This window comes from Larus michahellis, chromosome 8 (assembly GCF_964199755.1).
Source record: "Larus michahellis chromosome 8, bLarMic1.1, whole genome shotgun sequence".
Classification (NCBI taxonomy): domain Eukaryota; kingdom Metazoa; phylum Chordata; class Aves; order Charadriiformes; family Laridae; genus Larus; species Larus michahellis.
Genome location: NC_133903.1, coordinates 9283167 through 9297112, shown reverse-complemented (window position 1 = coordinate 9297112; position 13946 = coordinate 9283167). Strand labels below are relative to the sequence as shown.

Genomic DNA, 13946 nt, shown 5'->3' with positions numbered 1-13946 from the left:
CTGCTGTGGTGCTTAAAATATGGGAATAGTGGGTACAAGTCCTGACAAGTTCTTGTTGGGTTTTTTGGTTGGTTGTTTTTTTTAAACACTCAGCTGTTTCAAGCCCCTTCTTTGGTTGGACAGAATCGGAATTGTCAGCTCCAAGGGGAATTCTCTGAGAAACCTGTGTCCAGATGAAAAAGCAGGAGACTTAAAAGGGTTACCAGAGCTCTAGCCTACCCGTAAGGAGAGGTGGGATAAAATGTCATAAAGAGGTGGACTTGCTACTCTGTATACACCTGTTCCATTTGGAGCCAACAGCTCATCTGGGAATGTGCACATCATAATACTATTATTGATTTTTCTGTCTCTTCTAGGAGGGAAATAATAATCAAAAAATAGTTCTGATGGTTATCATCTCCAAAATCCCACATATATCTGCTTTTGCGACATGAAGATTTTACTTGAATTTCAAGTGTTGCGGTCCCCATGGAGCATCCAGACACTCTGCAGATTATTCCACCAGTATCACAACACTTTTGCACCTTTAAATTTCTCCGATTATGAAGCTATCAGTCGTTGTGAACAGGAAGTACCTGAGTACTTTAATTTTGCAAGTGATGTGCTGGACAAGTGGTCTCAAATAGAAAAGGTAGCATTTCTGACCCTGTAGATTTAGTATATAATGTGCCCCTACCCCCAAAGTCAAGTCTAAAACCATCACTGGCTTCAGTGGGACCAGAATTTCCCCCCATATTTCTATTTTAATATAATCTTACATTGCAGAGAAAGGAGAGACAATTTGCTATAGCATCAGAGGGGATATGGTGCTCTGTCTCTGTGACTCTGATTCATCAGTGTGTGCAGTGCTGGGTTCGTAAAAGCCTCTAAGTAATTTATGAGCATTGCAAATCAGGTAGATATACACAACAACTTATATGTGCCTTGGAAAAGGGCTCTTTTAAACAAAACATACTTAATATCCCTGCCCTCGAGTATGTAACACTATCAGATTCTACTGCCTGGAGCATCCCAAAAACTCTGGAAGGAACTACAGGAGTCTCAGAAGTAACCAGCATAGTATTTACCCTTGCGTTGTGTATAGGAACGAAAGGGACCATCAAACCCAGCTCTTTGGTGGATAAATGGGAAAGGAGATGAAATGAAATGGAGCTTTGAAGAGTTGGGCTTCCTGTCCCAAAAAGTGGCCAACATGCTCTCTGGCCCGTGTGGCCTGCAAAGAGGAGACCGAGTTTTAGTGATTCTACCCCGAATTCCAGAGTGGTGGCTGCTGAACGTGGCTTGTATGCGAACAGGTGAATTGTATCATTCCTAACTGTCTATAGATTGTTACCTTCTATGCCAAAAGTTGGTTAACAATTCATTTAGCAATTACATTTCTTATTTGACTTTGTAGCTTGAACATTTGACAATCAAAGGGGCTGACAGGGGTAGTGTCTTATGATTGATGGAATTACCTTCATTTTTCTTTCACTTTGTGGCTTGTGTTGATTATGTTAAATCAATTTTGTTGTGTTAAATCAATTTAACTTCAACAGACTTAAGTTAAAGATGCTAGTGTTTATTTATACTTTTTAGTTATATTGTGCCTGGAGCAAAGGATCTTGTAGAAACAGAAGCTATTTTGTGCTTCTGATCTGCACATCTGTATTCAAGTTCAGGTGTGTGAAACTTGTCTTACCTTCTTCTCACTTCTGGATTGAATGGTGCTGGTATGCAACAAATCAGGAGAAGCTATGAAGTGATCAGGATTGAAAGTGAAAAATACCTAATAAACTTCCCATTTTATTGTACTTTCAGGTGTTATAATCATCCCAGGGACAACACAACTGACAGCACAAGACATTTGCTATAGATTGCTGGCTTCCAGGGCTAAGTGCATTATTACAACGGATGTGCTTGCACCTGCAGTGGACTCAGTTGCATCCAAGTGCCAGTTTCTGAAAACGAAGCTAATTGTATCAGAAAGCGGCAGGGCTGAGTGGCTGAACTTCAGCAGTTTGCTCAAGTAAGTGCCTTCTACCTTAACTCCATCATAGTTACCTCTAATGGAAAATTTCTAATGTTTAAATGCACTTGTGTCTCGTTAATGAACTAGATACCTTTGAGGGGGTAGGAGAGAAGGCAGTTTAGTCTCTTTTCTATGAAGAAAGGGAGTATTTGGGAATAGACAAATTACTAATTAAAAAAATAAGTACAGTCTTATGATGTCGAAGTTTGTTATATATAACTATGAAATAATATGGAAAAATTGTCAGGAAAGCCTCTCTTATTGACATCTGTGGCCTATTTACCCTCTAAAGCTCCAAGAAAAATATTCTGTACAAATTATTCCAATCCATATTCCTAAAACTTAATAATAAGGCTAATGTGAATAGCTTTTCTCTATGAAAGGCTAAAAAAGGGCACTGCAAAATGAACCTAATGTGTTCAGGAATCCACCTGCCTCACTGCAGCTACCAAAATGGCACCCAACACACAGCTCTTCACTGCAGTGCATGGGACTGTAGGAGGGGTGGAGAGGTGGAATTGGGAAGAGAAGCAAATACCCTGCTGCAATCTGCTCAGGGCCCTAGGTGTGATTTTACTAGCTGGTATTTTGTTAAAATCATCTGTGCAGCTAACGCCATTCTTTCACGGACGGATCTTTCAAGGAGGGATCTAAAGCTCTTCAGTCAGTTTAAGAGCTTTGTAAGACGTACCATGTGTTCTCACAACCACAGGTGTCTGAACTAGCATTACCTGTGCAGCTCGCTGTAGTCTCACTGTATTTCCATCTGCTCCTTTGAACAATTGCCCACTTCAGTGTCACTAAACTGGAAGATGGAGAAAGCAGTAACCCTGTATTCTCAAACCTAGAGCTACTAAAACATTGTCAAGTCTATTCGATGAATCCTCTTTCATGCTGGGCTAATATTCCATGGTTCAGTTCCATGGCAGAGGGTAACATTGATTTGATAAAACCTAAATACTGTCTGGAACTGTGTCAGTCCTGCAGAGGCTGTAACCGGCGGTCAGGCAGGTAGGCTGTCTGGTTTCCCCGAATGGCTGCCTCGCCAAGTGCTGGCTGTCTGGCTCCAGGGTTGCTCAGCTGTCAGGCTCCCAGTCTTCCCAGAGTGCTGGGCTGCTGCCCTGCCTGGCTCACAGATCACTGGCAGCCTCCCTACCTCGTGGGCTAATTGACCAGACTTCCCAGCTCCCCGTGTCCTCGGCTGCCTTAGCTGACTGCTGAGCTGGCCAGGAGGCTGCGGGGCTCTGGAGCGAGGGCTCCTGGGCAGCCTGTCTGCCCGCCAGCCAGCACAAGAAGACGGCTGGCCTGGGGACACAGGCTTCCCACGCCCAACTGGGCAGGCATGGGCAATGTTTGCACACCAAGCAAAACCTTCTTGAACATCAGTCCTGGCAGAGAAAAAGAAACAGCTTTGCTTTCTCATCCTAGTAAGAGATGAGAAATATTTCCCTGTCATGTGCCAGATGGCCAAGAGTTTGAGCCTCCCCATACTTCCCAAACACAGCAAGGATAACTAAGTAGTGGGACCACCTACCAAAAGAAATGGTGGGTCCTCCCTCAGCTAGTCACATTAAGTCTGGAAGATATGCTTTCTGGAGGGCACTTTGGCCAAACACAGGATGCTGGGCCTTTTGGCGGTTGTTAAGGGAGGCAAGTACAGGAGAACATGTTGGCATTTTTACTTTGGAGAAGATCGACATGAAGAATAGTTAAAGAGCAAGATCAGCAACACTTTAATACAGAACTAGCAGTGCAAGAGTGAGGGGATACTCAGTAGTTTATTATCCCTCACGTTTCACTATACAAACAGTCCTGCGTAGACTGGGCACAGAGGATCCAAGCTAAGTGTGCTGAATAACACCAGCCACTGTTTCATTAACCTTCCTTTTTTTTTTAAGGGCTGCCCCCGCTGTCCATACCTGCGTGAAGACAAAAAGCCAGGATCCAATGACAATCTATTTTACCAGTGGCACCACGGGCTCTCCCAAAATGGTTGAACATTCCTATGGCAGCTTTGGCCTGGGTTTTTTTCTCTGTGGAAGGTGAAGTATTCAGCTAATTATGCCTTTACAGCTCGGAAATGTGAAACAAACAGAAGAGTTTTTGTATGCGATAAAATTATGATAGATGATGAGGCTCCTGCAATACTGTACATGTCTTTTCTTTTGGTCTCAGCTGAATTGTTCCCAGGAAGCAAGGATCTTGTTCGATATGGTATATGGCTCCGTGTTAGAAACTATTTGCCTGCTAATCCAGGATAAATAATGAGTTGGGAAACAGTTTGATTCTCTTTATCTTTGCCATCAGTATAAAGGCTATGCAAAAGGCATTTATTTGAGCTCTTAAGTTTTGAATCAAATTTACCATGCCTTTCAAAGCAAAAAAACCCAAAGCCCCCAAACCCTCACATTCTTGATTTCCACTTGCAGACTCCCTTATGATGGCCACCTTTCTCTTCAACAGATACTGGATGAATTTGACTCCCTCAGACATCATGTGGAACGTGTCAGATACTGCTTGGGTAAAGGCAGCTATTGGGAGCATTTTTGGTCCGTGGTTCCAGGGCACGTGTGTTTTTGTACATGCCATGCCACAGTTTGATCCAAGAGCAATCTTAAATGTAAGAACACCATGCTCACAATGAACAAGTTACTCATATTTCATGTTGTTTTCCAGGCAGGCCACAAAACTAAGCCTCTTAGGTTTATGGGATTAGCTGTTTTAAGATGGCATAACCACAAGGTGATTGTTCTTTGAGTAGGAATATAATACAGGAAGGATTTTGCAGCATTACTCTTTTGGGCACAGGATATTACCAGCTGCTTCCGATCAGTAGGAGTTACTGGTATTAACCTCTCCTCTACTGTATTTCACTATTGAAATGATAAATGAGTTGAATTACACGTAAGTTAATATTTTAATTACACTGCTGTGACCCTTAAGAAAGGCAGGTCAGCACTGGAAAACACTGAAGCTGTGAGATTGGCCTGTTCTTAAAAAAAAAATTATTTTCAAGCTTCTCAAGCCAATCTTGAGTTTTAATCTAACACAAAGGGAAGAGTGCTGTTCCCAAATGGCTCAAAGCACTAACGTGGAAAAGTGTACATTCCTAACATGTGGGGGTTTATTTGGGGATTTTAATCTTCTTTCATTTCCTTTCTACAATGGTAGTTGATAGTTTGGGTTTATTTTTGTATAAATTTCTTGGCCTTGCAAACACCTGCTTGCAATGTGCATCAGGTTTCACATCTCTGCACAAAATGAAGTTTGATAGCAGAGACTGCTTTACCCATGATGTGGCTGGAGTGAAGAATGGTGAATGAGAGGTCTTCCCCTTGCTTTTATTTATCACTACCTGTCCCCCTCTCTGAGCAGATTTTCATTGCAGGCAGAAGTGAGGTTAAAAAAACAAACAACTAAGGCTTCACTCTACTTGAGTGACTGCGAATCATCTGTTGGTGTTACGGGTGAGACATAAAGATACGTCAGAAAATAGAGGCTCAGCTGAGATCTTTGTTTTTCTAGCAAGGCACTGAAGTCCTGTGTTCTGTCCCAGGTAAAGGAGGATATATAAATTTGCCAGTCCAAAACAACCTTTTAATACAGCATTACTTGCAACTTGGAGCACTGGGGGACTTGGCTTTGCGGGTCAGGCCCTTTGTCAGGACAGCTGAGGGGATTGTAGCATGTCTAAAGATTTGCTACAGTCTGTTTCAGAAAGTGTAGGGCTAGATAAAAGATTGAAAAATGTTCAAAAGAAACCTGTGATTTTAGGTGCCTCCATTTTGCGGTGCCTGACTTTGTCCTAGGGTGAGATGTGGGCTTTACTGAAGTCCCCTGAAAAACTTACGTTGCACCCTAGGGCCAGGGTTTCATACCAAGAGACGGTCCTCGTGCTTCAGGTGAGCATCAAGACAAATTAGGTACACCCGTGGTTTACCACAGTCAATGTGTCACCTCTTCAGCTGACATTTGGGGCACTGTAACATCTTTCCTGAGCACTGACAGTGACAGCAATTACTTTCCTTTCCGTCTAAGTGAGGTTACAGTCAGGTCTTGTAATTTGTGCCCTAGTATGGAACGAAAGGAATAGTTAGCAGCAACTTTTTTTCCCAAAACAATATTGTTTAACCCTCTTTTTTTTGTTTTGTTTTGTTTTTTTAATTTGTCAGACCTTGTGCAGATACCCAGTGACCACTCTGTGCAGTGCCCCAACTGCCTACCGCATGCTGGTGCAGCATGACCTCACCAGGTACCGCATCCGTTAACAAGTGACTGTGCCGTGTCTGTTCAAGCTGTTGCCTGGCTCTTTGACAATGATTTCTGCAGGCCATAATAGCCACTTAATCTCTCAGAGTGGTGGAAATTCTGTGTTGAAGCCAGTATCTGTGAGGAGGCAGAGCCTTTTCCTTAGTACTGCAGAGAGAGGTGATGAAATCCACCCCTTAGGCAACTCCAACCCAGAGTAAATTTTGCCCTGTGGCATTAGAGACAGTAAATACAGAGGCCAGTATTCAGCCCTTGAAGGCACGTGTGTGGCTGCACTGCCATCTGTCCTGTGCATCTTTGCAGCTCACCACTTTGGTAGTCCCTTTCCAGCCCCACTCCAACTGGATCTATAGGCTTTCTCTCAACCCTAACCCTAAGAGAGTTCCATGTGTCCCAAAGTCAAGGGGTTGGACAGACAGATGTCTGAGGGTGCAGAATGTGTCCCTTTCTGTCCTCTGATACTCAGCAATGTCCTCTGTCTGTCATGAAGGTATGCATTCAAGACGCTGAAGCACTGTGTGACCGGAGGGGAACCACTCAACTCAGAAGTGATGGCACAGTGGAAAAGCCAAACAGGACTGACTATCTATGAAGGCTACGGCCAAACCGAAATTGTATGTTCGGCTTTTTTGTAAAGGGTTACAACTCAACTGTCATTCAGGGGACTTAGATATCTCATTCCTCTTGTTAAATCTGGAACTTGGCCACATATATCTGACTAAAAAGAAAGATGGCATTAGAACACGTGGCAATTTCCTACAAGAGGGTTTATTATTTTGCTTAGAATTACGGCTTGGTTATGTTACTGCTTCTAAGACTACTTAAGCTGTAAAATATCTTGAACTTTTTATCCAAGACTCTCATTGAAGTTCACAAATGTTTTGGCTCACACAGATGGAAGACTTAGGTCTTATGCTAGCTCAACAGTGGGCATAGTACAAGAACAGGAATATCCTTAGGAATTACAGTAAAAAATCCTGGGCTGGTTGTTTGTCTTTTCCAACAGGGAATGATATGTGCGAATATGAAAGGAATGAAAATTAAGCCAGGTTCCTTGGGAAAGGCAGCTCCCCCCTACGATGTTCAGGTATGCTGGTCCCCTTTTCTGTTTACGGTTGATTTCATAGGAAGTAAAATACAAGAAACTACAACATACTATACGAGTTTTGGTACTGTACAGTGGTACGCAGGGCAGGCTGACTTTTTTGGTTGAGCTGTTGGCTGCTGGTTAGTTTTAGAACATGGCGCTCTTAAAATGGGAAGTTATAATCACCCATTTGCCTTTTCTATTGCAGATTATAGATGAAAATGGCAGTGTTCTGCCTCCTGGGAAAGAAGGAGACATTGCTGTCAAAATGGATGCCAAGCGGCCATTTATGTTTTTCACTCGATACGTGGTAAGCCAAAAGTGGATTTCCGGAGAGACAGTTCAGGCCTGCAGCATGGTATGTATGGGTACCAACAGGAGCAAGTGCAGCACCAAAGAGCTGCAGCTCTTCTTGACTTGACAGTGTTATGACTTTTGAAACTTCCATTCTCCCCCCCCTTCTTCTGCAGACCTACTGTGTGATCATCGGTTCTGTATCTGCCCCTGTGATCAGTTTTCCCCTTTGGAAAAAGCAAGCATAAGCTCTTACATTCTTGAAACAGAGAACAAGCAGTGAAAGATACTATGGGTAGTGTCCAATGAGGCAAAACTCATTTCTTAGCTTAAGGCTTCTCAATATTTAGATCATTTAATTGTTGCTTGTTCAACAGGATGATCCAGTGAAAACTGCTTCCACAATCCGTGGGAACTTCTATATCACAGGAGACAGAGGGAGCATGGATGAGGATGGATACATATGGTTTATGGGGAGATCTGATGATGTCATCATCTCCTCTGGGTTTGTAGATTTCCGTTAAAGTGACAAGAAATGTCTACAAACCAACCATATACCTTTCACCTATTAAGCATTTAATTTCTCTCTCCTAGGTATCGTATCGGACCATTTGAAATAGAGAGTGCCCTGATACAGCACCCAGCTGTCGTTGAGTCAGCTGTCGTCAGCAGCCCAGATCCCATCAGAGGAGAGGTAATTAGTAGTCACTCTCCTAATCATAAAGTGCCTTGTGTGACAGAGCTTACACTCAACTTCCACTGAATTCATAAGACTCTTAATATCGCTATACAAACTTTTCCATCACTTTACCCAAAGCGAGGGGGAACAGTAGTTTGTGTATCTCGTATTCCTTTTAATAAAAATATAACCCTTAGTTTCCTAAAGAACATAACACTGAATATAAAGGTGACTGATAAGAATTGGTGTACACTTCGACCCACTACTTGGAGAATTATATTCTTTACTTTAACAACTTATGTTTATAGAAAAGGCCCCAGCATCTAAGAACTTTAGAAGGGTCCTTTACAGAACAAATTTGGAAGCAAAGTTTGAAACTTTTATAATGTATTATTTAGGACCTTTACTAATGTAAGGTAGAAACAGTCTTTCATCCTAATTTTAAATTTGCTTACACGAAAGTGAATTTTGCTCTACGGCGCAGGTGTGATGCAGCAAGCCTGTACTGCAGGCAGTACTCACTTATTCTCGATTAATTGCCTCATTTGTTAGGTTGCTGTAGTTTAATTAATGCTGCATTTTTTATTTATTTTCCCTTGGTAGGTGGTAAAAGCTTTTGTGGTCTTGTCTCCTTCCTTTAAGTCACAAGATCCAAAGAAACTGGCCTGTGAATTGCAAGATCATGTCAAGAAAGTCACTGCTCCATACAAGTACCCCAGAAAGGCAAGTAAATACAGGTGTATTAAAAAAAAAAATAATCCCAAACACCTATATTAACTGTGGAGAGGCAAGAAACAGAAAGATTAGACTCAGTTCAAACTCAGTAACAAAAAAAGCCCAAATATGTACTGTGCAAGAAAAATGACAAATGTTATTTTAAAGATTATTTTGGAAAATAATAGATACAATACAGTCTAAAACCAAATTGGACTTATTTCCCCAGTCACCAAATTCTTATTTAAGTAGGATGGAGATCTATGCTGTTCTGAAAAAAAAATTATAAATTAAATCTGCTCATTTTACTTTTTTCCTCTTTTGAATCAGATTGAATTTGTCCAGCAGCTGCCAAAGACAATCACTGGGAAAATCAGACGGAATGAACTGAGGAACAAGGAGTGGGGACTTAGTTTTGATAAGCAATCTAAAAAAGCCTAACCCTATCAATTTCATTCATAATGGAGCTTTTCTATTACAACAGTAAGCACCAACATATTTCATCCTTAGGCAGCAATTGTGTAATAATGCACAAGGATTAAAAATTCCAGCTGTTTTTAAATGCTTGCTTAACAAAAATCAAGCCTACCTAGCACGGCATATGCAAACACATCTTCCAGCCACCTAACGCTTTTCAGAATTACTCTACAAGTAGAAGTAAGTGACTACCAGGTGAAGGAGCAGTGTGTTCATTCTTTGAGACCAGATATTTTAACTCACAAGAGGCTTATTAATAAGGAAATCATGACAGTATGTAATGAAGTTCCAGAAATGACCATAAATATTGCATGCATCCAAATTAAGCACCCTGCTTATGTGAATCTTGAAAGCCTCAAGATTTAGGGATTAATGTGTTGACAATGAATGTTCAGTAAGTGCAAATTATGAGAAATGAGAAGTAAAAGAATGCAGACATCTTTAAGACTGCAGTGTAGGCAGCATCTAAATGTCAGGCACGGGCTTGACAAATGGATGGTAGCTATTCAGCAGTTTCTTCTGAAGAACTGTAGATCCTGTAGACACACAAATGAGTGAGAGAAGGAAAAAAAAACAACCCAAACAAGAAAACCCCCACGAACTATCCATGAGTCTATCTTTGTCCTTAGTAAGACAAGCAGGCTGTCCTGAATCCTGATCGCTGGTATCAGCCATCAATAAACATTCACTGTTGGCCTTTGTGTCTGGTCTCAAATGGTTCTTTCCTATGTGTGACCTAGACATTACTGGTTTTAATGCACACAGAAAAAGCTTTAAAATTTAAAGAAAACACCGATGGAGGTAAGAAAAGCAGAGTTTTAATAAATGGGTGGTAAGGGAGACAGGACTGGGGAAAAAAGTCGTCTTAATTTTCCAACTTCTAAAACAATTTTGAGAGAAGAGGAAAATATAAATTAAACACTGTTGAGAGACTTGAACACAGCCTTTTCATTAAATCAAGACAAGTAACAAGTGGTGTTCTTCAAGATGAGTCTTTTCCCGTTAGCAACCCACAGGTTTTTATGCTAGAAATGAAATACTAAAGCTACACAGTTGTTCAGGAAGCATACTCAAAACCCTACTGGAAAGCAGGTTATAGCTGCACTGGTTTTGTTGGTTTTTAAAAATCGCTGTGATACCAAAAGAGTTTCTGTAACAAACCGGCAACAGAAAGTCTCACTAACATTACTTTCAATCTGAAACAAAATTAATACTGTAAAGCTAAAACTAACAAAAATTAAACTTAATTCCCCTTATCCAGTACGGTATAATGGAGAGCTTCTTTCATAAGAAGTTTCCAAGCAGTATTTAAATTCAAATTTTGAAACCTAAGAAAAAAATAAAAACAAAAAAAGACTTCATAAAACCCCCCAAGGATAAAGTCTTTGGAAAGAGCAGCAAAAGGCTATTCGCAGGAAATTATTCAAAAGGATTCTGGTCAGTGACTACAGCGTTTCCTATAAACCAGTAACTGCTGTATACACAGCTAATGTAAACACACATGTAGTTTTTGCTAAAACCATCTGCAATGCCTGCACTGTACTTCTGTTCTAGAACAGTCAAATCTATTACTCTAAATCGTCTCACACTATTCAAGTATTTTGACCATAGCAATTCTTTCCATTCACTTTAAAGACTTAGCATATCCTTGTAAAGCAATGTGTGTGTGTATGTGTGTGCATATATATATATATATATATATGTAAACCCCTCCATCATACAGGAAATGATCGGTTTTAGCTCATTCTGTTGTTCACACCGAAAAATGTATCTGACTTCTGCAGTCACAGCAGTTGTTGGGATCACTTCCTTAAAAACCCTCTGCAAGCAACTGTCTGTTTCAGATCTCTCACTTCTGTGAATACTTCCTGATAGAGCTGATTTTGCACTACCTTTTGATTTCTGTAGCCATCAGGTATAACAAGGGAGAGTCAATATATGTCAGGATAGCCACATTTACACATGCATGCCCACACTCCTGCTTTTTGTCCTAGGTAAAGGCAATGCAGAACAAAACCGTAGAAGAATGACAGCAAGCTTCACCACAGTGGTGAGGCACTGTTGAGCACTCTTATATCTGCTGTAATGTCAGCTCCACCTGAAACGAGCATTAAAATTCTTACACATGTGGATTTTAAAAATAAGATTTCAAAACAAAACCCACTCTCCTCTTTAAAACGCCCTTTCAGAACTCTAGGGCAGCTTTTTTTTAATAGGTTTCAGTTGTGTTTATCTTTCCTTTCTATTGCATTTTCTACACTGTCAGCACATCATTCCCCTTGGTCTCAGCTTCTATTTCACCTTGATTCTTGTTCTCTTGTTTTACTTCTTTTGAGCTCATCTCCTCCTCCTCGGTTTCTGGTTTTACTACCTTTGAGTTCTGTTCTTCTGTCAGATTTGATGGGGTTTGTTGTATGTCTTCTTTGTTGCTCTTCACCACCTCTTGTAGATTGTATTTTCTGAACAGAACATAGTCTCTCACCACACTCAAGCAACAGACGTTTTTTATTATTTCCACCACAATTGTATATTGTGGGTTATTAAGATCGACTTTGTTTTCTGGATTGAGGCTGCCCACAATTCCTGTAAAACAAAATGTAGTTTAAAAGATGATGGAAAAACTGTTTCAGAGCATAAGCATGCCCTACTGAAAGGATAAAAGTTAAAGAGAGAGAAGGCAACAACCCCCTTAGTTGTAACCAATTACTAATTTTTTTAATGGCTTGAAATAGCAGATCAGGACAAGACTCCTAGAATATACCAGCAGTAGGACTGAAGTAACTGAAAAACTATCCTACTGCCATTACCAAGAAACAAAATACTCGAGTGAGGTGGAGCTACTTTGAGTCATATATTCAATTGAAATAGTAACACATTATTTCAATATAGCATCCACAGAGAAAGCCTGATAGCAGTCATTTCAAAGCACATGTAACTGACACTCCAGATTATATTCAACGCTGTACTCTCTTCTGCTTGTTGTCTCTTAAGACATCAACACCAACAAGGAATATTGTTGTCAAGCTTTTTTAAGTCTTAGAGAATTTGTAATTCAACATACAGATTTTAAGCGACAACTATGTATGCCCATTAAGACCACTTTTAAACCTGACCTATGCATGCAGTTTTGGGCTGCCTATATACTTTCTCGGTTTTGTGGAAAATCCATACATACCTGCCAATTCCTTAATTACTTCTTCCCTACTCATATGACTGTTATTACGAGCTTTGTAAACTATCTGAAAAGTACCCTTATTAGGGGCTTTAAACCAAGGCTCAAAAAACGTTTCTGCATATTTTTTCATATCCTCCATAAAAGCCTTGCAAGTTCCAGAAATGGGTAGCATGCGCAGAATGACTCTTGTTTTCTTCTTTTTAGTGGTATGCATATCCTTTAATATATGGTGCACCAGGTTCTCAGGTTCTACAAGAAAAACAACTAGGTATGAGAAACAAATTGAAGGCAATTTCTCCCTTCTTCCCCCCTTCTAAATAATAAAATGGGGAAATGCATGCTTGGCTCCACTGCTGTCAGCCTCAAATATGTTTCTGTAAAGAGTTGTTTTACTATACCAAAACCAGATAATCAAAGATTATTTGGTCAAAGCAGACTCCTCTACCTTCAGCAACTCCGCTAATGACAAAATTCAGTGGCAATGCCAAAGGGAAGGGGAAGCACTGCATTTGTTTGGTATACATGAGTTTCTTGGAAGTCATGCTCTGTGGCCTGTTACTAACACAGTTCGTAGTAGTTTATTCCCACAGCATTACGCAGCATTGATTGATGTCCCACCTATGCCACGGGTTCTGATGAAGACGACGTTGTTGGCACCACTCTCCACTGACTGGAACCGCCGCAGCTTCTGCTCCGTTGAGGCACGGATCTGGCCAACCTCCTTCTTCAAAGCAGCCTCCACATCATCCTCATCCTCCTCCCTCTCGCTTCCAGACAGCCGCTCCTCGTGATCTGAAAACTTCACACAAGGCACGTCTCTTGTTTGGTGGGTACCAAGTAACAGTGCCCACAGCTTAACACCCAGCAGCATGGCACCACCACACCCAGGGCCTGGAGGTGATGGGCAAGGGCCTTTTCTCCAGCCAACCTGTGGGGCTGCACTGGAATTTGCTTATATAAACCAGCATTTTTGTAGAATCATAGAATGGTTTGGGTTGGAAGGCACCCTAAAGACCATCCAGTCCCACCCCCCTGCCCTGGGCAGGGACACCTCCCACCAGACCAGGCTGCTCAAAGCCCGGTCCAGCCTGGCCTTGAACACCTCCAGGGATGGGGTATCCACAATTTCTCTGGGCAGCTTGTTCCCGTGTCTCACCACCGTCACGATAAAGAATTTTTTCCTAATATCTAACCTAAATCTCTGCTCTTTCAGTTTAAAACTGTCATCCCTCATCCTATC

The 13946-nt window shown here is 41.2% G+C and overlaps 2 protein-coding genes across 2 annotated transcripts in view; one reads left to right on the top strand and one right to left on the bottom strand.

Moving 5' to 3' along the window:
- Nucleotides 1-430: 430 nt before the first annotated feature.
- Nucleotides 431-9495, top strand: LOC141748012 (acyl-coenzyme A synthetase ACSM4, mitochondrial-like). Its single transcript, XM_074599336.1, has 13 exons — nt 431-631; nt 1085-1295; nt 1801-2008; nt 3910-4053; nt 4475-4631; nt 6184-6263; nt 6771-6894; nt 7287-7367; nt 7576-7677; nt 8039-8166; nt 8256-8355; nt 8944-9063; nt 9385-9495. The coding sequence occupies exons 1-13, from the start codon at nt 431-433 to the stop codon at nt 9493-9495; spliced, it is 1767 nt and encodes a 588-aa protein (XP_074455437.1).
- Nucleotides 9122-13946, bottom strand: part of THUMPD1 (THUMP domain 1 NAT10 acetyltransferase adaptor) — a 5425-nt gene continuing 600 nt past the window's right edge. The window contains exons 2-4 of the mRNA XM_074596927.1: nt 13325-13505; nt 12707-12955; nt 9122-12114 (exon numbers count right to left, since the gene is read on the bottom strand). Coding sequence (XP_074453028.1) covers nt 11786-12114; nt 12707-12955; nt 13325-13505 — 759 coding nt within the window. The 3' untranslated portion in view covers nt 9122-11785. The remainder of the gene's footprint in view (nt 12115-12706; nt 12956-13324; nt 13506-13946) is intronic.